The sequence below is a fragment of the Malus sylvestris genome, chromosome 16 (assembly GCF_916048215.2).
Source record: "Malus sylvestris chromosome 16, drMalSylv7.2, whole genome shotgun sequence".
Classification (NCBI taxonomy): domain Eukaryota; kingdom Viridiplantae; phylum Streptophyta; class Magnoliopsida; order Rosales; family Rosaceae; genus Malus; species Malus sylvestris.
In genome coordinates this window covers 13,123,657-13,147,320 of record NC_062275.1, presented here as the reverse complement: position 1 = coordinate 13,147,320, position 23,664 = coordinate 13,123,657, and the positions used below count along the sequence as shown (strand labels likewise).

The 23,664-nt window shown below is 37.6% G+C and overlaps 3 protein-coding genes across 5 annotated transcripts; all 3 read left to right on the top strand.

Annotated features, from left to right (window-relative positions):
* Positions 1 to 6,652: 6,652 nt before the first annotated feature.
* On the top strand, positions 6,653 to 12,887 carry LOC126609387 (protein pleiotropic regulatory locus 1-like). 2 transcript variants are annotated; one of them, XM_050277322.1, is made up of 18 exons: positions 6,653 to 6,912; positions 7,047 to 7,071; positions 7,187 to 7,304; positions 7,462 to 7,531; positions 7,853 to 7,915; positions 8,505 to 8,586; positions 8,920 to 9,012; positions 9,209 to 9,272; positions 9,373 to 9,458; positions 9,551 to 9,652; positions 9,995 to 10,078; positions 10,562 to 10,622; positions 10,708 to 10,774; positions 10,888 to 10,965; positions 11,784 to 11,848; positions 12,071 to 12,148; positions 12,258 to 12,432; positions 12,681 to 12,887. In XM_050277322.1, the coding sequence occupies exons 1-17, from the start codon at positions 6,779 to 6,781 to the stop codon at positions 12,428 to 12,430; spliced, it is 1,443 nt and encodes a 480-aa protein (XP_050133279.1). In that variant the 5' UTR covers positions 6,653 to 6,778; the 3' UTR covers positions 12,431 to 12,432; positions 12,681 to 12,887. The 2 variants fall into 2 exon arrangements, with proteins under 2 accessions (XP_050133279.1, XP_050133278.1); XM_050277321.1 differs by lacking the exon at positions 12,681 to 12,887 and adding an exon at positions 12,514 to 12,618.
* A 1,308-nt stretch (positions 12,888 to 14,195) lies between these two features.
* On the top strand, positions 14,196 to 17,683 carry LOC126606488 (UDP-glucuronic acid decarboxylase 2-like). The gene is made up of 7 exons (XM_050273875.1): positions 14,196 to 15,024; positions 15,808 to 15,954; positions 16,058 to 16,137; positions 16,289 to 16,372; positions 16,461 to 16,535; positions 17,041 to 17,133; positions 17,233 to 17,683. The coding sequence occupies exons 1-7, from the start codon at positions 14,394 to 14,396 to the stop codon at positions 17,449 to 17,451; spliced, it is 1,329 nt and encodes a 442-aa protein (XP_050129832.1). The 5' UTR covers positions 14,196 to 14,393; the 3' UTR covers positions 17,452 to 17,683.
* A 1,330-nt stretch (positions 17,684 to 19,013) lies between these two features.
* On the top strand, positions 19,014 to 23,572 carry LOC126607905 (eukaryotic translation initiation factor 2 subunit gamma-like). 2 transcript variants are annotated; one of them, XM_050275610.1, is made up of 9 exons: positions 19,014 to 19,134; positions 19,760 to 19,898; positions 20,033 to 20,094; positions 20,868 to 20,980; positions 21,057 to 21,159; positions 21,543 to 21,770; positions 21,849 to 22,067; positions 22,339 to 22,599; positions 22,950 to 23,572. In XM_050275610.1, the coding sequence occupies exons 2-9, from the start codon at positions 19,793 to 19,795 to the stop codon at positions 23,250 to 23,252; spliced, it is 1,395 nt and encodes a 464-aa protein (XP_050131567.1). In that variant the 5' UTR covers positions 19,014 to 19,134; positions 19,760 to 19,792; the 3' UTR covers positions 23,253 to 23,572. The 2 variants fall into 2 exon arrangements, with proteins under 2 accessions (XP_050131567.1, XP_050131566.1); XM_050275609.1 differs by having other exon boundaries at positions 19,719 to 19,898.
* Positions 23,573 to 23,664: the final 92 nt, after the last annotated feature.

Genomic DNA, 23,664 nt, shown 5'->3' with positions numbered 1-23,664 from the left:
ATTTTTCTTATGACAACCATATTGTTGTGGTAAATCTATATTTTTACCACTCATGTAAAATTGTTTCCTAATTTGTCTCTTAATTTTTATTTGACTACACTCTTGTCTAAGTATATCATATACATGTTGAATTCTAGGTCGTATTGCAATATCATTTTTCTTTGGATGCTTTTGTCATTCATTCCAAATTTTTTCTCCTGTTGGTCCTTTTATTTTTGTCATATAAGTATCTAATAAATTAATATCACTAATTATACCTGCTCTTCCTAAATATTTAAAGAATTTTGTGGTATACTCAATTATATATTTTAAATCACAAATTTGTAATTGTTCTAAATTTCTAATTGTTCTTATTTGTTCTTGTTCGCTTCTATTATCTAACCTATTATGATCTAAAAACTCTTGTTTAATCAAAGTAACAAAACCATCAATATTAAAATGCGTTTTAGTTGTCTGATGTTGTTCTAGATTTTGGACTTTCCATTACTAGAAATAATAAAAAACTAAATCATCCAAAGTATGCTCAAAGTAATCTAACATATTTTATGAATTACTAAAATCTAACATTAATAATGCATGTACGCATCCTTTTTCTCATCTCTCAATTGTTCTTTCCTAATCTTGTGGATCTACATTATCTAAATTTAATATATTACCAGCTATATTAATTTGCTCTAACCCTTTTAAATATGGAATCCTATTTTTTCTAGATGGTTTTATCATAATTTCTTATGTGTAATCTACTTTTGCTTTTTCATTATATTTTTCATTTGTTGATCTAAAAAATTGTTGATCAATTCTACTTGCGTGTCCTGGATTTTCTACTCCTGATGTACTACTTTCTTCTACTGGATTACATTCTTCTTTCAATTCTAATAAATTATTATATTCTTTTGATCCTAAAATATGTTCTACTTTTTTTTAAAAATTAATTTTTTTCATCTCTTTATCTGAAATTCTATGTAGTTCTAAATCATATGTCCTATATTTTTCTTTGTACTTTTCTTCATCTAAATGGTTAATATCTTCTATAAGCTTATCTACAATATGATAAAAAAAATTCTGAACTAAATTAATATCTAGATTATCAAAAGTCATATGTATACTCTCATTTTCGATTTCACTTTCATCCTCTTCTATTTTTTCTAGTTGCTTGTAATTACTAAATTTAATTGTTGCTTGACATGTACTAGTTTCATATATTTGTACTTTATCTGGTTGTCTATTTTTTGCTACTTGTAAATTAGATAATGTCCACTGAGTTCCTTTTAAAAAGTTATTATCTACGAGATTTGCTTCTATCATATTTACATGTTTACTACTAAATGTTTGAACTAAATTTTGAAACTCTAAGTTAAATTTATGATTATATCTATCAGATACTTTACCTATATACATTAAGCTAATACATAAATTTTTATACTCTCCTTTCATATTATAATTTTTTGTTCTTATGCTCACTTTAATATATTTACTAAATTCATTAATCGTCATAACATAATTTGGAATACAACCTATGACTGCTAAGTTTGAACTTAAGTCTACTTCAGTTGTTGCTATTGCTGCTTGTTGGTGATTATCCCACCTACCATCATATATGTATACTAATGTTTTTGTGCCTACTTGTACTTTGGTTAATCCTGCTATTCCAATTAATATTGTTCCTATATGAATCTAACTAAAATGTTATTTTCTCAAATACATAATTGCTTCCTTAATTAAATTAAGTGTAACTTCTTTATCGATATAGCTAACTTCATGTTGACTGATGCACTTTATATTACCAGTGGTATTTGTTGATGCACAAAACCGGAGATCTTGGAACAATGTAAATCCGACCGTGAAACTGCAAGAAATGTAAATAACACAAGATGTATCGTGGTTCACCCCAATGTTTGAGTTACGTCCACACTGATATTGTATTTATGAGAGAGTGAGAGTTTTGAGAGAGCTTAGAGCTTAGGGGATGTGAGGAGGCTTAGGAATTGGCCTCCCTCAATGAGAAGAGTGATGAGTCATTTTATAGAATAATGACTCCTCACTTATTACATATTTGCCCATTCCTTTATTACATATTTACACTTAAGTCCCCCGAGTATTTATACGAGATCTAAATACGGAGGCCCTAAGTATAGTATAAACAGTAGTCCCCCAAGTCTTCAGTCAAGAGAGTCTTTTGGCTGGAGACTTGAAATTCAGTCCATGTGTTGGCCGAAGTAACTAGATGTCGTCTTGAACTGATACTTGATATGAGGCGGTGCTCAAAGTGAAATGATGCTCAACTAGAAGTAGCACATGTTGTGAGGCTGCTTTGCTTGTGGCTTATGTTGCCTTGGTTGGCTCGACTTGTGGCGTTGAAGGTGAGGGAGTCCCTTTTATTGAATAAGGGCTCGCTCCTCAATACATAAGTGATGGGCTAAGTCCCCCAAGTATTTTTCATGAGGCCCAGTTGAGGTCCAATATATGGTACATAGTGTAGTCCTCCAAGTCTTCGTTCAATATAGTCTGTTGGCTAGAGACTTCAAATTGAATCCATGTATGGGTCGAAGTGGCGGTTGTTCGGATGCGGTATTTGTATAACTGCACTGAAGCTTTGTAGGTGAAACTTTGCAAGTGAAGCTTTGAAACTGGAGCTTTTGTAAATGAAGCTTTTGAAGCTGGAGCTCTGTAAATGAAGCTTTTGAAGTTAGAGCTCTGTAAATAAAGCTTTTGAAGCTAGAACTCTTGTAAATGAAGCTTTTGAAGCTAAAACTATGTAAATGAAGCTTTTGAAGCTAAAGCTATGTAAATGAAACTTTTGAAGCTAGAGCTCTGTAAATGAAACTTTTGAAGCTGATTGCCATGAGTGATGCTCATGAATGTTTATGTTGATTGACATGAGTGATGCTCATGGATGTTGACATGAGTGATGCTCATGAATGTTGACATGAGTGATGCTCATGAATGTTGACATGAATGATGTTCATGAATGTTTATGTATGATTGATATGAGTGACGTTCATGAATGTTTATGTTTGATTGACATGAGTAGTGCTCATGTATAATTTATAAGTACTGGGCGTACTTTTGGTCACCTGGTTGGTGCTATTTTGGGCTTTGCCGTTTTGTTTTTTTATTACCCTCTGATGGGTTTATACAAATATCTCCTAAAGATACGAAAAATAAATTACATCATAAAAAAATAAGGAAAGTAAACCACATCATTCTGGTGGGGTGTTTATTCTTTGCTTTTGCTTTATGCTTTTCTTTCTGTTTTTTTTTATGCTTTTCTTGATCTCCCCGCTCCTTCTCTGTCCACCTTGTTTTGTAAGGTATCTTTTGCTTTGGTCGTGCCTATCTATTCTCACTTATCTTTTCCCTTTTTCTTTTTGCTTTTTTGTTCCCACTGCTTTTCTTTTTTCATTTTTTCTGCTGCATTGCAGGTTTACTTCACATTTAAACCGCGTGGAGCCCTTTCTGCTGCATTGCTGGTTTACATCACATTTAAACCGCGTGGAGCCCTTCCTGCTGCATTGCTGGTTTACAACACATTTAAACCGCGTGGAGCCCCATAATTACGACGGCGATGATCAGCGCCACCAGCACATTTAAACCTATGTGAGTGAATACCAGTGCCACGACAATGACCAATCCCAGCGCGACGGTGACGACCTTGTCATCAAAACTCTGGTTGAACAGAACGTTGGGGGTGGTGCAGAAGAAGTAAAGGGCGAGTATATCAAGACGTGGAGGCACTGCTGGTTCGTCTTGAAACAGGAAAAGTTGTTCTAGTTAAAAGACAGTCATGGGACACACTTGTCAACGCCGCGTGATGTGATCTCGGTTGGTACATGTCTGACTGTGAATGGCGCTTAGGATGTGGTCCACAAGCCCAACGCCTTCAAGCTCAGCTAAGCGTCTACGATGCCCAAGTCGAGCAATTGGGGACCTTGGGGTTGGTGGGCTGCCGACACTATTGTCTCCTCGTTTCGTTTCCTTGCTTGTGGGATCTGCACAGTCCCAACAGTTGCACACTTCCTCGGAGCATTTTCAGTCTTGCTTGACTCGACCGGCAAAACCACCAAGACCAGGTGTATCTTTGAGCTCATACTTCATATGAGAGTGCCTAACCATATACCTATCATCATCAACCCCGTGTGGCAGAACATCAACCACCTCCTCATTCCTGGCCGCCCTCCGCGGTTGCGAATTAGACTCCGTTCGTAGCGAGAATGCTGACTGAAGCCTTGGAGGGGGTGTGGTCTCACCGGTTGAAATAATACATTGAATTGAGGACTGTAACCGCTGAGATGGTGGAAGGGCTGTGATGATGCAGTTGAGGTGATTTGTGCATCAACACGAGAATGCCAGTGTAGTTTATTTGTTTAGATCATGGAAAATATCACCATAGCATCTTCCAAATTTCGAGAAGTGTGTTGAAACAAATAAACTTGGGAATGTCATACAAACCAAACCCACTTCCAATATTAGCCATAACGAAATGAGGCCGTATGGATCCAGCCAGAACCTTCTCGATAACCTCCTTCACCGCAACCTTAGGCGAGGGGTGGAGAGAGAGGTCATAGGCGAGCTTCGGGCGAGCAAGGAGCCTTTTTGAAATCATAGAACTTCAAGAAGCAAGCAGCTCGTCTTCCCCGTCATGAATCACCGAGTCTTGGCTTGGATGCAGCGACCCCGTTCAGCTCATCTAGTTTCTCCGCCAAGGCGAGCTCGAGCATCTGCTGCAGTCTCTGTACCGTCCTATGGTTCTGCACGCTCCCTCTCATCACCGCCGTGACCTTCGTCAGCTCTACTGTCGCAACAAACCTTTTGCGCCAAGGTCCGCAAACGAGTTATGAGTCAGCAATGAGTTATAAGTCAGCAATTCAGTCTTTGCGAGCTCCTCCATGACTTCACTTTTGTCCTTCGCCGGGAGAGAGAGATGGATGCTGGTGGCTTGCTGAGATTTTGGTGAAAAAAGTGATGGTGGCCGGCAGTCGAGTGCAGGAGTCCACTGAGGGTTCCACTGGAGCGCAGGGGTAGTACTGCGAGGCTACTCTGTTAAATCCAATCGAGCTCCTCCTGGGTTCTGGGTCTTGAAGGCAGTAGTGCAGAAATTCTCCTTCATCTTCTCTTCCTCTTGCCGGAGAAGATGATGGGTTTGCTTCTACTTGCTTATCCTTTCACAAATTCCAACCTAGGCCTCTCTCTGTCTTTACACCTAGAACTGATTATATTGTTTAGAGAGAGAGAGAGAGAGAGGATAGGAAAGAGAAGAAGTCAGAGACATGAAAAGACGCAGTGGTAGCTGTGTTGTTGAGAGAGAGATGGAAAATGGATTTTTGGATGGTTTCTTAAAACTGCAGAGTCTGCGAAGGTTTTCTAGGTTCTTGGGTTTATGCGGATTCATGGCGGAGGTGAAAAAAATGAAAGAGAACTGATATAACTTTTCGTGTCGATTCCCACAGACGGCGCCAAATGTTGATGCACAAAATCAGAGGTCTTGGAACAACGTAAATCTGATCGTGAAACTTTAAGAAATGTAAATAACACAAGATGTATCGTGGTTCACCCCAAGGTTTGAGCTACGTCCACACTAATATTGTATTTCTGAGGGAGAGAGAGCTCTGAATATGAGAGTGAGAGCTTTGAGAGAGCTTAGAACTTAGGGAATGTAAGGAGGCTTAGGAATTGACCTCCCTCAATGAGGAGAGTCAGGAGTCATTTTATAGAATAATGGTTCCTCACTTATTACATATTTGCCAATTCCTTTATTACATATTTACACTTAAGTCCCCCGAGTATTTATACGATATCTAAATACAGAGACCCTAAGTATGGTATAAACAGTATTCAAAACTATTACCAGTGGTATACCATACTGTACCACTACTATTAATATTATATCATTTATTTATTTATATAATTAGATATTATTATCATTATATATGCACTTTATATATTTTTTTCTAGTCATTTATCCAATCATCTCACTCTCTAGCCTCTACTTTCCCAATAAAAAGACCTAAGCCTTCTTGCGTTGCGACTCTTCATCTTTTCACTCATCTAGCCATTGGCTTCATTTATGTTGCTCCCATTTTGGCAACTCTATCTCTCTCTTCGCAATCCATCTCATCTTTTCCTTCATCAAATTGAGATGTCTTTCTCCCTGACTTCGTCTATCAAGTTAATTTTTGTACAATTTTAAAGAATGTAGAGATGAAATTTATGAATCTTTGTACTATTTTTTTGGGGATGTTGGGTTCTTTAAGCAATTCTTCCATCTATTTACTTCTTGTTTCTTAAATGAATATCTATAAAATTCTCATAATTAAATAAAAAAGTTTTAGAAATCCAAAGACATTGGTCAAAACACGTTTTGGCCTTGAATTGGGTTGAAAAAAAAAAAAAATCAAATTTTGGCCCAAAAAAATGGCTCAAAATAAAATGGTAATTACCATTATCATATCATACCAACCAAACTATTTGACATGCCGAAATTTGGTATATCAAAAGTTTAGCATAATAATAGTAATAGATTTTGTCATACCAAAAATTTGGTATAAGAATTAGTATATGGGTTTTGGTAAGATAATCGTACTACCAATACCATTCCTAGTTGGAGATAGCCTGGCTGCCTTTCGCGGGCCAACAAAGTATAAAACCTCAACCGTATATCGAACTAGCCTATTCTCCTCTGTCGTCTCTATTCGCTTCCCTCTTCCCCTAACTGATAGGGCTTTTGGGAGCGAGAAGTCATCGGCGCCAAATCCTTCTCAGTATATAGAAGAAGAACATCATGCCGGGGCCCACATTGGAGATGGAGCCAGTGGAACCGCAGTCGCTGAAGAAGCTCAGTCTCAAATCCCTCAAACGATCTCTCGATCTCTTCTCCCGGGCCCAAGGCGAGCTCCCCCCTCCCGACCCCGAGAGGTACCGCCGTTGCCTTTACTTTCTTTAATTTTTGGGGTTTGTGAAATTATTGAGTTGAATGTGGGTTTTTTTGTTTGAAAATTTGTGCGTTAATTCTTGCTACTCTTTTTTTTTTGTTTTTTTGTTTTTTGCAGTAAAACAATTCGCACAAGCCATAAGGTTAGTGAACATATTGAGTTGAAATTGTTAGTATTTTTTTGTGAATTTAAGCTTTGAAGAGTTATTGATTTGAAGAGTGTTGCATTTGAATGAAAATTTTGATTTGAATTATTAGATAAGCATGGAGTATGTAGGAATTCAACCCATGGCTAGCCAAAAACCGCCTCGCCGGGCTGAGTCTGGTGCGCTGGGAAGTGGTTCTGAAGGGCCTTCCAATGCCCTTGCCCTCACAGGTATTATTTGTTCTAATTGAAATTTCTAATAATCAGTTAGAAGTAGGGAAGATTTAGCTTCTTGTTTTAGGGAAGTTAAGTCCCTTTTGGGTATTCTATATTGCAATTGTAACCTGCTAAACTGTTTTGTTGGTTTAATACCATGTGTGTCATGAAGATTCTAAGGAAATGCAGACTGGAGGAGCTCAAAACGATTTGGTTGTCAGTCCATCTGCACCAAGGGCACCGTGAGTAGTTTCTTGCTTGCAGGTGCATTAATGGCTGTTTTCGTGTATATTTATATCTCTATGTTGCAATGTTTCAACTTATCCTTCTTGATATATATTTTCCACATTCTCGGACTATGGTTTGCAATTATTAGCTTCTTTTTTCCAAAGTGATTGGGTTAAATATTTGGATCATTGAACAGAATTGTATGAGTGAATTGTCAAAATTAACAGAGTTTTTGTTCTAATGTTGCTGGGATGCAAATTGGTTATTTTGATTTCTTGTACTCATGGTGCCCTTAATTGTGGACTGAATTGTTTAATCATTTTCTTTATTTTCAGGAATACTGTTGGTAATTCGGACAGAGACACTGTAGCTGTTTCTGCTCCAGGGTCATCTCACAGGTTTGAGTTTTGTCCTCCTCTGATTTGCTTTAAATTCAATGTGTACAGCCTGCTCCAGTTTTGTTTTTATTCCAAATGTATTCCATATTAGAGAGCTTTTAGTATTTCATCTAATTAGCGCACTATGAATTTTTGGCTTAGGGTTGGTAAGGAAAACATATAACTTGTTTGGAATGTTTTTTGAAACATAAAGGACCTATTAAAATATTCAAAGAGTTAGATATGTTTTAAGTGTAAAGTATTACATTGGTCATAAATTCCTTTTGATATTGTTGAATTCTCTTTCTTTGCTGTTTTTTTATTCCACTACTTGAAATTTAAGAATGTCCTTACCATTTTGCCTCATCTGCATGCATTACGTGGGGTTGAAGTTGTATTAAATGTATCATATTTTGTGCTTTCATGATGTTATTAGATTGAAGTTTTTATTAGGCTTTTTTATGGGACATATAGAGGGACCGAATGTTCTAAAAATTGCAACCTGCATGATGCACTATCCCATCTTGTTGCATTTTTTCAAATCTTGATAATTCTACTAAGGAAAACTTATCCCATTTTTTGCTTTAACTATTACTTTTCTCTTCTATAGGTTTTCAACATCGGCCATGATGGAAAGAATTTCCAGCAGATGGCCATGTCCCGATTGGCATGCTCCTTGGAAGATTTACAGAGTAAGCATAATGCGTTGTTTATGATAGATGGTTAGGTGCAGTGTGGAAAGTGGTTGGGATTATATTGTCTGGGTGACTTGGAGATTCTTATTAGATGGAAATGAATGGGATCTGACATGGGAGTTTATGTTATATGGGTGCTTCTTTCAATTTTTGTTGTCCTCTGTTTAGCTCTTTCTTGGCTAATGAGTGGATAAGATTGCCCTGCACCTCTTGTATGCTTGAACATGAGTTGTTTACATTTGCTGTTATGCTATTGTATCTTATCCGAAGAAAGGAAATGGTTATGCATAATGTTTCTTATAAGCCATGTTGTTTCATTTGATTATGCAGGTTATTAGCGGTCACTTGGGATGGGTACGATCTATTGCCTTTGACCCAAGTAATAGGTGGTTCTGCACTGGTTCAGCAGACCGCACTATCAAGGTATGTAACTTTATGCTTCATTTGTCTGAGTTGGTCTATCTGAGTTGTTTTCCTTCCCCACTTTCCTTCTATGTTTTCTTCTCTCTAGAAGTTAAATCACTTGCCATTTATTTTTTTATTTAGTGTTCTCTTTTTCTTATTGTTTGAGTGTTTATTTTATGTTCTTTTGGATTGTGTTCTGATTTTGGTTGATCAGATTTGGGATGTTGCAACTGGAACTCTACAACTGACAGCGACAGGACACATTGAGCAAATACGAGGTTGATTTCTCTTGAATTATTGCTGTTCGTTATGTTTGATTTTGGTTAACCATGCTGTGGTTAATGGTGTTGTTAACAACAAGTGGTTGGGTTTTTGCAGGCCTTGCAGTTAGCAGCAGGCATACCTCTATGTTCTCTGCTGGAGATGACAAACTAGTTAAATGCTGGGATCTTGAACAGAATAAGGTTAATACTTTTACTTAATAATTTTCAGATCTTTATTGTAACTGTGTTCTGTAAGTAATGCTGGTTGTTACATCATATAAATTGTTGTATAGGTTATCCATTCATTTCATGGTCATTTAAGTGGCGTTTACTGCTTGGCTCTTCATCCGACTCTTGATGTTTTACTTACCGGGGGACGTGATTCTGTATGCCGGGTATGTAATTATCTTCTTGGTAAAATTCAAATCCTGCATAATATAATGGAGGAAGCACTCTTGGGGACTGGGCAAAGGGATTGTTGTAATTTGTATCAGAGTGGTATTGTGGTAATAATACGTTTGGTTTTTTTTTTTTTTTTTTTTTTTTTGGTATAAACTTTGGAAGAGATCCTAAGAAAAGACTTAGAGTACTTGGATCTAACGGAGGACATGACACAAAACCGAGCGCAATGGCGTTCTAGGATTCACATAGCCGACCCCACTTAGTGAGAAAAGGCTTTGTTGTTGTTGTTGTATTGTGGTAATAATACCTTTGTTTTGGTGCAATAAAACTTTCAGGTTTGGGATATCCGAAGCAAGACGCAAGTTCATGCATTGTCGGGGCATGACAACACAGTTTGCTCCGTTTTTACTCGACCAACAGTATGAAAAACTCTTTCCTGTTCTCTTTATGGTGTTCTGACTATATTGTGGAGTATCCATGCTGACAACAATTTAGATTCAAGCAATTCATAATAGCTTATATATTATCGATGTCTTCTTTAGAGATTGGGATTTAGGGTCGCAGTTTTTCCTTTAATTCTTGGTCTCCCCATCTGGCAAAAAATTCAAATGTTTAGCAATTCATATTGGCATCTCGTGAGAATTGTTGTACGTTTATGTTAGGTATCCTTCAGTGCTATATCATTCTTTTAATTTTTTTTAGTCTTGTAATATTTAGTCCTTAGTTCTCATTTCTTCCCTGTAGCAGTTAATAAGTTGCAGAGAATTGAATTCACTGGCACTTTGAATTTCTACTTTTGCGCTAAACATAATAACTTTGAGTTTTTTTTTTCTTCCAGCCACTTCTCATTTTATTGTTAAAATAGGCCATGTTCCTTATGTTACCTTGTCTACTGTGTGCAGGATCCACAAGTTGTCACTGGATCTCACGACACAACAATCAAGTTTTGGGACCTTAGATATGGTAATTTATGTTCTATAAGTAGCTCAAACTCATTTCAGTTTTGGTACTTCCCTCTTTTTTAATAATCAGTTTGCATTTGTTGCAGTAAAAACAATGTCAACTCTGACACACCATAAAAAGTCTGTGCGTGCAATGGCCCAGCATCCTAGAGAGTATGTGCCAATACATGTACTTTGTATTTCATGTGTAGTGAATTATTCCAGTTGTCTTTGTCATTACGCGCAATTATATGCTTTGCTCTTTCTAATTGAGTTTGGTTTTTCAGGCATTGTTTCGCATCTGCATCAGCTGATAACATTAAGAAGTTCAACCTCCCAAGAGGCGAATTTTTACACAACATGCTGTGAGTGTTTGAATAGACTGATTCTCTTCATATATTCCTGGAATGATAGATTTGCCATTTGCTCTCCTTTCCTATTGTATGTTTGTGATGTATTCTTTGTTCGAAGAATGACAAGTAATCAATATTAGGATTGATGATTTGCATGTTTGTCTGCTCAAGGCCAGTTAGGTAATGTACTTGTCATGGATAAATAGTTGGCAAATGTGTCTGTTTGTGTGTCGTAAGGTATTGTGCTCCCCTTTTTATGTTCTTTTTTGTGGGGCACACACATTCCCTTTGTGGCAAGTCAATTAGGCTGCTCAACACACAGGCACCATCACATCAGTCAAGATGCAATGCAAAACTTCTGATCTGCAGAGTAATAGGAACTGTTTAACCTTACATTGCTTGCGATGGATCCATTGAAACTGTAAACTTACACATGGTTCGTTAATTGCACAATTTTGAACCACATAAAGCATATGCTGCAGTGGTTTGTGTCGCTTACTTGGATATGTGTATACTTGTTTTCTCATCAGTTGATAAGTTGTGTTATATAATTCCAACTCATGGCTTTAATTGCATATACTTGTAGCAATGCATGCTAAGCTTTATACTCATGCTATTAACATTAAAGTATTTATAGTGCAGCACTTTGAAATTGTATGGATGTCTCTGTCTTGTATATATTTAGAGTTTGGTACCTTTTCCTGACAGACTGAATGTATCGTGAATTGAGTATTTATTTTATTTTATTAATGTGTACTATATCAATATGAATATATCTAGTGATATTTTTAATTATAATGTTCCAAAAATTTTTGGTTGTATTTGGGCAGGTCTCAGCAGAAAACCATAATCAATGCAATGGCTGTCAACGAAGATGGGGTTTTGGCCACAGGAGGTATGGATTCTTTACATGTTAAAGGACAATAAGGGGATGATTTTAGTGTGTTCTCCTTTTCTCTTTTCCACAGTTCGGAGAATATATTTATGTGCCTAACAAGGCCTTGACAATCTGGGATAGTCTTTCTTTTGTCAAATAAATGATCCGAAACTTCTTTTATTCCAATTTTCGTCTCATAGAACTTGGTAATTATAATTTTCCCCTGTTTTTTTATTGAAGGCGATAATGGGAGCATGTGGTTTTGGGATTGGAAGAGCGGCCACAATTTTCAGCAATCCCAAACAATTGTACAACCCGGTATGTTTATTTTGTTCATGCGCTGTTATCATTTTATATCTTCTACCCCACTTTTGCGGTTGATTGTAGCAAGGAGGGATGCTAACCCCTAAATATGCTTTTATTACAGGCTCGTTGGATAGTGAAGCTGGTATATATGCGCTTTCATACGATGTCACCGGTACGAGGCTGGTCAGTTGTGAAGCCGATAAGACGATCAAGATGTGGAGGCAAGATGAAAATGCCACTCCGGAAACTCACCCTCTCAACTTTAGGCCCCCTAAGGATATTCGACGGTTCTAGAGGTGATCCTTCGTTGTAGTTGCTCTCTGTTCAGTGACGTGCTTAATTTTATCTCACAAGTGATGGACTATTTAATTGTTTAGCGAGGGCTTGTTACGGTGGTTGTGCTGCTCGTTGCTATGAGATAAACTGTGCAAATTTTGATGCGTTATATTAGTTTCAGAGGTTTTCTTTTGAGCGCTAGAAAATCATGCAATTTATTGTGGACTTTTGTTTTCTGTTCTTCTTTTAACCTCAAAAGATTCAACAGCCTCATGGACGAGGGGAGAATACGGCTAAACGAAGAGCTACGTGGTCCATCCGCAAAACTCGAAGCTACTCGAGATTTGATGCGTTGGAGCCAAGATTAAAACCTTAATTTGGAGGCGATTCACATGTTGAGCGACAGCCCACTACCCAAAATAAGACCAAAAGTTTGGAAAATTAAGATGAATATACTAATTTCTAGACCTCCTAACCATTTTGCATGAATTAGCCCAGCCTACTAAGAAGAAATTAGCCACCCCACTACCCAAAATTCTCCCCAAATGGAAGGCCAGTCAACCTCCTCCATGGCTAATGCATTGAAGCTTTCTTCTTACAAAGAAAAGTTAAAAACATACTTAACATCTTTGCAGGAAAGAAGAAATATTAGCCCACCTTTAAAAGGAAATCCTAATTCCGCCCTTTCTCTTAACTAACTGAGATATGTATATCGTTTGCTTCTTCGCGAAGCCTAACCTCAACTTCTGCAAATTTCTTCCTCCAATCCAATTTAACACGTTGTTTTTTCATAATTAGTGAGCTTGTGCATGTGGCAACGCTACATTCTTTCCTATCCTTGTGGGAGTAAAAATGTTAGGTTTAGAGCACTTTATTTGGAGTGGACTACAAACCAGCCTTAGATCGTGTCCCGAAGGGCACACTTGGCACTTCCATCTCTGCCACGTGGTGCTCTGTGAATGCATTTAGATGACATGTCTGTATCATTGCATGAATTTTTGGAGAGATTTTTCAGTGTGCTCGGAACACGGAGTGATACATTACGTGTTATGATACAAATGATGAAATATGTGTGTTAAAAAATTAATAACTTAAAAAAGTAAAATTTTCCACCACTTATATAAAAATACATTGTGTACCATTCGTATTCCGGTCATAATGAAAAATTTCTTTAATTTTTGACCAATTCACAGAAATTAAGACATCAAAACCGCCTGTCCATACACAACACGAATTTTATAGCATGGGGATTGCGGAGGTTAGGATATTAAGAAGAATAATATTAGAAACACCCAATTTATTATTACATAATTTGTAGCGTATTTACGATGGTAACTTCTTTTTGGTGTGAACAAATGAACTCCAAAGTGAGTTTAGACGTGAAATAATCCCAACGTTCTCTTAAGAAAATGTGGTGTGTTTTGTACTATTTTTGAAATGGCTAAAAATATATTTTGATAATTAAAATTGTTTTTATAATTTTGACAAGGGAACATATAAGAGTTTATGAATTATATAAACGAATTTTGAAGATGCACTTAAATTTCACGTAAAAGTTGCTAAATATTTACAGTAAAATTACTTTGTAGAGAAAATATTTATGAGTAGAATTCATTAGTTATTACTTACCTAATTTAAAAAAGCATTATTTATTACCTTACCAAAAGTTAAAAAACTACAATCTAGTTTAGTGGGAAAGTAGGCAAGTAAATCCACACCACCTTATTACCTAAAAAGCCTAAGCCTATATAGATGCACGCTCCAATCACGCGCCTTAGAACGATTATACGGCCAAATTTCATGCATGAATGTCTCCACGTACCGACCACTTCGACCCAAAAAACTCTCTCTCTCTCTCTCTCCGGCTCTCCCTCCCCCCATGCCCCTCCTCTTCTGCCCACCCTTTTCAAATTTTCATCACTCAAAAAACTTCCCCATAAAAAATCTGAGGGAAAATTAGACAGAACCCCAAGTGAAAACTATGGCCAGAAGCTCCGATAATCCGTCGTTAGTTCAGAGAACCCACCACAATCAACAAAATGACGACCTATCACAACCCGTTCTCGAACAGCAAACCAATCACACTTCCTCCGCCAACCCCATTCGCTACGTGCTCCGCGAGCAGCGCTTTATCTTCGTCCTCATCGGCATCGCCATCGCCGTTTTCTTCTTCACCACCTTCCCGGTACCGAACCCACAATTAGAGTCCGCACAGAACTCAGGTTTTGAATCCGGGTCGAATTTTGCCGGGCAGGGTATTGATCTCCCGGCCAACCCGGCCCGGAGAGTGCTGTTGGAGACGCGGAATGTGGGCGGGAAGGTGCCGCTGGGGGTGAAGAAGAAGAACATGAGGATTGTTGTGACGGGTGGGGCCGGGTTCGTGGGGAGCCACCTCGTGGACCGTCTGATCGCGAGAGGGGACAGCGTGATCGTGCTTGATAATTTTTTTACTGGGAGGAAGGAGAATTTGGTGCACCACTTCGGGAACCCGAAGTTCGAGCTGATTCGACACGACGTCGTCGAGCCGATTCTGCTGGAGGTTGACCAGATCTACCACCTCGCTTGCCCGGCATCCCCTGTGCATTACAAGTTCAATCCGGTCAAGACAATTATATCCTTTCTCTGCTTTCTATTTTTATTTTTTTTTGTGTTTATATGCATTTTGGTTATTATATGCTTTATTTGGGATAAGTATGAGCTTGTTTGGAATGTTTGAAACCACTTTTGAAGAAAACGTTTTTGGAACTAAAAAACATGTAATCCTAAAAAAGTATTTTATTGCTTTATACAAGAAGCACATAAACATTTTAAGTGTTTTTGAAATTAAAAAAAAAAAAACAGTTAAAAGCAATTCCAAACAATCCCTATAATATTATGATATAGTTTACATGTAATTTTTTTATTTGTAGACTATCTTAAAATATACAATTGTATTTCTTGTATAAATGGAGTTAGGAAAAAGAATATTCAAATTTAGTATGAAAAAAAATATAACTCTTCTTTACACTCTAAAATAATCTTTTTACATTCACTCTTCTTTTATTTTTTTCCTGGTAAAGAAAATGTATCAAAATAAATGATTTTTAAATGTTGGAATTTTTATCACTAAAGTGTATTTTTATCTAATTCCTTGTAACAAAAAGAACTACACCACAAATAAAACAACACCTAAAATTTATTTGATTATGACATAAAAATTGAGTGCATGTTTAATATTTTCACATATAAAATAGGTTTTTTTTTTTTTTTTTTTGTAGTAAAAAAAGTACTTGTAATAGTAGATACTATACATATAACGAAAATCACATAGATATTTTGAAGGAAAAAAGATATATATGGTGTGCATGTGGTATTGCTTGGGGTCCTTAATTTGTTGTGCGAGTTGGGGCTTCACAAGACGAATGTGGTGGGAACACTGAACATGCTTGGACTGGCAAAAAGGGTTGGCGCACGCTTCTTGCTCACAAGCACCAGTGAGGTTTATGGTGACCCTTTGCAGCACCCTCAGGTCGAGTCCTACTGGGGCAATGTCAACCCCATCGGTGAGTCACTCTCCCACTCTCTTATGTCTCCCCTCGACCCCGACATGATGGAACTCTGCGCGAGAATATCAAACTTCACCACATTTACTAATCACATTGGCAGGTGTAAGGAGCTGCTACGATGAGGGAAAACGCACAGCAGAGACTCTGACCATGGACTACCACAGAGGGCTTGGCATTGAGGTCACCTTAATTTTCTCCGATACTAATAATCTTTTCCATGTCATTTACATTATACGTGCTTCGGTTTCAAATGATTCCAGATCAAACTCAAAATTGAGACGAATATTATAACAGTTGCAGTTAGGGTTCTAATGTATAGAATGTGTTGCAGGTGAGGATTGCTCGGATTTTCAATACTTATGGACCGCGTATGTGCATTGATGATGGCCGGGTTGTTAGCAATTTTGTAGCTCAGGTGAGGAATTTTGTAGTTTTTCTTTTGGTACTTCTGGCCTGCCACATAATAATATTTCCTGCAAGTTTGATGTGTATGGAATACACAGGCATTAAGGAAGGAGCCATTGACAGTTTATGGAGATGGCAAGCAAACCAGAAGTTTCCAATACGTTTCTGACTTGGTACTATATTTCTTCTCCTTTATTCCTATGGTTTATGAATTTCCAATTATTAACTTACATAAATCATGTCTTTGTCTAAATTAGCATTTAGGTCAATGTTGTTTTAAGGTGAAAGTTGTTTGAATATCTGTGTCCTCTCTTAGTTATGATCTGATACAGGAGAAAAACTTCGGTAGAGTTATCTGATTAGGGCAACTTTTAAACGAAATGGGATTAGCTTGAGGTCGAATGAGATCAAAATATATGAGGTCACATAGTTTTGTGAAAGTTAATTGTCAAGTGACATGGTCGGACACTCTACTTTTCTCATGATAGAGGCCACCACCAGGCTAATGTTTGAATGCAATATTCTCGGACATTGTACAAGAAAACAATGTAGTGTCGACTAAGAATTTAAAATGCTTATGGTAGCAATATAAAGCATATCACTTCTCTTGATTGATTCAAACTATCAAACTGAAATTTACTAAACAATTTGTGTTGTGCATTGCTTCTGTTGAATTAGGTAGAGGGTCTAATGCGGCTGATGGAAGGAAATCATGTGGGACCTTTCAACCTTGGCAACCCTGGCGAATTCACCATGCTAGAACTTGCTCAGGTAAAATCAATCAACCCCATTAACTGCACAAACAAACAATTCACAACTTGAGGTCCCGAGTTTGAATTCCTGCTCCCTTACTCTTGCTTGTATGTGCAGGTTGTGCAAGACACAATAGATCCAAATGCAAAAATAGAGTTCAGACCCAACACAGAAGACGACCCACACAAGAGGAAGCCGGACATTTCGAAGGCGAAAGAGCTTCTGGGGTGGGAGCCCACCGTGTCCCTCCGCAAGGGGCTGCCGCTCATGGTTAACGACTTCCGGCAGCGTATTTTTGGTGACTCCAAGGTCAATGATGCGGGCTCCGCTATGTAATATTTTTGCATGAGATTTTTTACGTATGTTTGAAGAAAAAAAGAAGAAAAAAAGAAGATATAGTTGTGGAAAATAAAGTTAGAATAAAATTGAGTTTCTGATCAATATTTATATGTACTTGGAGTTTCTTGGTTAATTACTCTTTATATGGCAATGGAAGATTATTGTGAGAATTGTATAGGGATCAATTCTTATATATTATAGAGTTTTGGTCTTTGCCAGATTCCAATAATTGTCTTGTTAATTTAGTGTATTTCTTTTTTAATTAAGTGTTCTTATTTTTGTACCCGCTATGTCGCACTAACATGCTATTAAAAATTGTTAATATATGTCTAATGAAATATATATTGTTATCTGAAAAAGGTTAAAATCAATTGTTCTTTCCCCCGAGTCTAGTGCTCAAACCCCTTCTTCTTCAACTTGTACAAAAACAACATCTAAACGAAAATGAGCTACTATTAAATCTTTGAGTTTAAACAACAAATATAATATGGTCATACATAACATTTTTTTTTTTTATATACAACGATATTAGGGTGAGAAATTGAGTTAGGCCGCACGTATCAAACAGAAATCTCAGCTCCTCTAATTTTTTAAAGTGGCTTTAACGATTTTTTTTATTGGTTTTATTGCCTTTTTAATTATCTATTTACCAAAAATAAAAAATAAAAATTGTCCGATGGGGCTTGGAAAGACTTGGAGAAGAAGTATATGAAATATTGGGCCTGAGCCACGCAGAAAGGAACCACCAAACAACCGTCAAATTACGAAAACACCCTCAGTTGCCATTTGCGAACATAAGAGCAACTCCAGTGTAGGAGCCCTCCCCCCAGGCTATTCACTATTTAATCCACCCAATGAACAGTAATCGCATTTAATAAATAGTGCATTCCCCTGGCAATTGTCTTTTGCATCTCCACCCCTGCACTGAATAGCCGGGGCAATTGGCAATAAAATATTAGTATTTTTTTTATTTATAAAATAATACAAAATCATTTTTAATTGTTTTCCTTTTTCTTTTTTCCTATTCCTTTTCCATTTCATTTTTCCAAACTCAACCGACAACCATTCTCTCATTTTTTTCCAGAACACTCTTCATGTTTCCTAGCCCTCTGTCTCTCCTTTCTCTCTCTCTCTCTCTACGACGCAACCCCCCTCATTTCTGAAACCTCTCTCTCTCTTTAATCTCTCTCATTCTCTTGCATGCATCATCAGATCACAATTTTGGTGCCGAAATCGCATGCTCCGAATCTTCCGTCAGCTCCTTCTCCTCCTCCACCGTGACCACCGCTGGAGCTGGAGAGGATGGGATAGTGGACGAGATCGGCAAGATGTTGGAGGAGTTCGAGGCTCGACAGAAAAAAAAACATTAAAACAGGCGTCTGACGTCAGCTAACGTCAGACCCACCTCAGGCTCTCGGGCCGGCGAGAATCGACGGGCCTGGCGCTCGGGGGTGCTCGGGCTCCCTCGCCAGCCAACGCTGGACTTCCTCCCTCGGGCAATCAAGCCCTGTTCCAGAGCCTGTCCCTCGAGCAGGAGCTCCCGCTGGAGCTGCTCTAAAGATGCAGCGAAACACTATCCCTAGAAGGTAGCAGCGAATTCCCCTTAAACCTGGTCTCTCTCTCCAGCTCAACAGAAAACCTCGCTCACTCTCGTCGTCTTGCCCTAATCGCATCGTCCAGGTCTGTACCAATCTCGCTCTCTCTCTCTCTCTCTCTCTCTCTCTCTCTCTACAGCCACTGGTATTTCATTTGTATTTTTTAATTTTTAATTTTTATTTTCTTGTGAGATTTTCAAGCTGTTTGATACGAGTGTGTTATTGTTTGAGTTGCTGTATTTTATTATCAATTTGTTGTTTGTCTGGTGTAAAAGAGGAGCATTTTTACTTTTTGGAGATTTTAGGGTTTTGGCATCTTGGGTTTTACTGTTGGCCGCCGTCAATGAATTTCATTTCGGTGGAAATTAGGGTTTTATTCTTCTTTTTTGTTGTTTTACTGGTCATTTTATAGAAAATGTTTTTTTGGTCGAAATTTAGGATGTGGACATGGAATTTTCTTCTGAAATGAATGTTTCTAGTCTAATTTTTCATTTATCTTTTCGTCTTCGTTGTTGATAGGATTTTATTCATAATCTTGTTCATGGTAAATTTGAAGTGGTGTTGCACTAAATGCCTCTATGGTTTTGCAGCAAATACTATTACTTGTGTACTATTGTCCGTTTTCAACCGAGTCTTAATGTTAATCAACAATTTGGGTAATTGATGCAGTCTTTCACAGTTTTGATTTCGTCACTTTTGATACCACCCAGTTGCTAGCTGTTTACTTTCAAGTAACTGTCAAAATGTCGAGGAAAGGTTTGATGGAGCAAGACCTGAGTAAACTGGATGTAACAAAGTTGCATCCACTCTCGCCTGAAGTTATATCTCGTCAGGCGACTATCAATATTGGTAATCTTCATTCTGATGTTCAGACTGCTCTGGGATTATTATGGCCATTCTTATATTGATTTGACCATCATTGGTTTGTTGGTACGGGGTCCTAATTTTTGTGCTTGCTTCAATTTATGCGAGTTGTTTTTCAGGTACTATTGGTCATGTGGCTCATGGAAAGTCAACAGTTGTAAAAGCAATTTCTGGTGTTCAGGTGATTAGTTGTTTCCATTTTGCATTTGATACTGCTCGCATCTTTTCTGTTTATTTCTGTGTGGACATTGTAAAGACAAGCAAGCCTGTGTTTCCACTCACGAGGGTGTAAAAAAGTTGTATCCAGTTATGGCTGCTTGTTCTCTTTGAGCTACGAATGCACACTCACTGCCAAGGAAAATATATTAGGAAATATTTTTCTAGGACACTAATGAATTATGTTTACGGAATGAGAGAATTTAGGATGTTGAGCATTTTCATATTTCTACAGCTCACTAACAAAAGTGGCTAATCGTATCAGATGGCTACGAATCATATACCTTTTATTCTTGGTGAATGTATGTTTACTCTTAAGCGGAGCATTGAAAATGGAAGCTGTCTTATAGTATGGACTATATTCTCCAGGATGATAGTCTGTAAATTATGAGAAAAGAGGGATAAATGTAATCTTACCCTATAGGTTTGATAGTTTGGTTGCTATCAAAATAAATTTAATAGTGTCTTTGGTTATGTAAACGGTGGATATAGACCGAGCTTCAATTCTTCTTTCATTTCACTGTTGCTAAGTTACTTTATATACCAAAACCTTAAGCTATTGGGTAAGGGCCTATAGTGTATTACATTGGTCCAACATTGCATGCACCATGTACAATAACTGGTTTGTTGGTTTGAGCTATATTTCTCAAATTATGTGTTGTGAACATTTAAGCTTGGATATTCCATTGCAAGTTTATATTTTTAAGACATAAAAAATCAAACATTAATGATATGCAGACTGTTCGTTTTAAAAATGAGCTGGAGCGCAACATTACTATCAAGCTTGGATATGCCAATGCAAAGATATATATATGTGAAGACGAGCGCTGCCCTCGACCGATGGCTTACAAGTAGGCATCCAGTTAATATAAGTGTCTTTTATCACATTCGACCCTTTTTGTTAATGCATATTCATTTCTTTATTAGGGCATATGGAAGTGGAAAGGAAGATGCTCCTCTCTGTGATGTTCCTGGATTTGAGAACTGCAGGATGAAATTGTTGAGACATGTGTCTTTTGTAGATTGCCCGGTAAGGCTTTGTGTTGTATTGTTTGTACCATTTTCTATATGCCATAATATTTATGACTACACTAAATTGTTGGGAATAAATGGTGGTGTGTACCTGGTCGTCCTTGCTTGATAAAAGCTTCTGATAGTCTGATACTTTGTCGTGATCATATATATATATATTGTCTCGGCATATTTTTTGTTTGTTATACCCATGGATGACATTTTATTTAGTAGCATTGAAGTTAGATTTTTCCTATGGGTTCTTGCAACATTATTAGTTGCAAGAGGGTTTCTCTATTAATGATTGTCATATTTCACATTCTATGTCTTGTCCAAATTATTTCGTGGTTTATCTTGATTTGATTTTGTTATGTTTCTTCAAAAGTTATTCTTTTTTTATAGGGTCACGATATTCTTATGGCTACTATGCTTAATGGTGCCGCAATTATGGACGGAGCATTACTTCTCATTGCTGCTAATGAAAGCTGTCCCCAACCACAAACTTCTGAGCATCTGGCTGCTGTTGAAATTATGCGTCTTCAACATATTATCATTCTTCAGAATAAAGTTGATCTCATTCAGGAGAATGTGGCCATTAACCAACATGAGGCAATCAGGAAGTTTATTCAGGTAAGTTCCTTTGGAGCTTTTTTTCCCATCTGTTTTATAGGTTTCAGTTCATTAATCGTTAAGCATTTTGTGTACCAGGGAACTGTAGCTGATAATGCACCAGTGGTGCCAATTTCTGCTCAGTTGAAGTATAATATTGACGTCGTGTGTGAATACATTGTAAAAAAGATCCCCATTCCAGAAAGGAACTTTATCTCACCTCCCAATATGATTGTTATCCGTTCTTTTGACGTCAATAAACCTGGGTACGAGGTTGATGAGATTAGAGGTGGAGTGGCTGGTGGAAGTATCCTCAGGGTATGTCTTCTAATGTCGTATTTTGTCGAAAGCGTAGACAATGTTTGATTATTCCCATTTGGTGTCAACTCATGGTATTTGTGGTTTCTTTTTTCTTTTTTCTAATTTTAGTCCTGCTTTGTCATTCAATGTTAGAAGTTTTGGGTCGTGAAAATGTGAACACATGCTCTTGATTTGGATCTAATAATTTGTGGAATTTGGGAAGGTTTCTGAAGTAGTTAGTTCCCTAAATGCTTAATGAATAACGTATTTTACAATGTGGTCGTGGCAGGGTGTTCTGAAAGTCAACCAATTTATTGAGGTTCGTCCTGGGATTGTTGTTAAAGACGAGAGTGGAAATATCAAGTGCACGCCAATATATTCTAGAATTGTTTCATTGTATGCTGAGCAAAATGAGTTGCAATTTGCGGTGCCAGGAGGTCTTATTGGTGTTGGAACAACCATGGATCCCACTTTGACACGTGCTGATAGGTTAGTGGGTCAAGTTCTTGGTGAAGTTGGGTCACTCCCTGAAGTATTTGTTGAGCTTGAGGTAAGCAATACTGCTGTAGTACTTTATATTATGCTAATTGGTTGAACTGTTAAAGCTTGACGGGATGCTGTTTCTAAGAAAATGGCTAACTTTTTTGTGTGCGTGTGCACGCGCACAAGTGCTCCTTTTACAAACAATCGTAGAGGAATTGTGTGTTTTTGTTGTTGACAGTGCATTTTGTTTTACATTTGAGGATGTGACATGGCTTCTAACTGTACTCTCTTCTTTATTCTTTATCCATCTTTTTAGTATGTTTATTTTTCTGAGTTATTTTGTTTCTTCTTTCTCATCCCGAACGAGACAAATCTTGAAAACCTTGGTGTAGATGAAGATTGTGGTATATTTTACAGGTCAACTTCTTCTTGTTGAGAAGGCTTCTGGGGGTCAGGACAAAGGGGTCTGAGAAGCAGGGAAAGGTCTCAAAGCTGGTCAAGGGCGAGATCCTCATGTTGAATATAGGATCCATGTCTACAGGGGCTAGGGTTCTTGCTGTAAGGAACGATTTGGCAAAGTTGCAACTCACGTCTCCAGTTTGCACCAGCAAAGGAGAGAAAATTGCCCTCAGTCGACGTGTTGAGAAGCATTGGCGTCTTATTGGCTGGGGTCAGATTCAAGCTGGAACAACCCTTGATGTCCCACCATGCCCAATTTGAGTTGACACTGAAAATTGGTAAGACAGAAGAAAGCAAGAAAACTAGTAAGACAGCTAAAGAATAGGCAAGATGTGGAAAGTCAGAAAATTATTGGGAACCATTTTTGTCAGATGGAAGAGAAAACATCGTTTGGTGGATCGTTGTCGTTTTTGTTTTGTTTCTTTGATTTTTGATGCAGTTACACTTTCATCTGCATTCGTATTCTTCGACTTTTGGGCTCGAGTCATTCCAACAGATGAAGGAATGATAGACAGTTACGTTGACTCTTCCAGAGGATATTGCGTTCTTAAATTTATAAGCAGTTTGAGTTTGTTTTTGAACCCTTGTAGAATTTGGCGATCGCCAGCATCTTTAGGAGGGTTTGGTTTCAAGTTAGGGTTTGCTGGGCATATACGTTTGTAGTTATTCATCT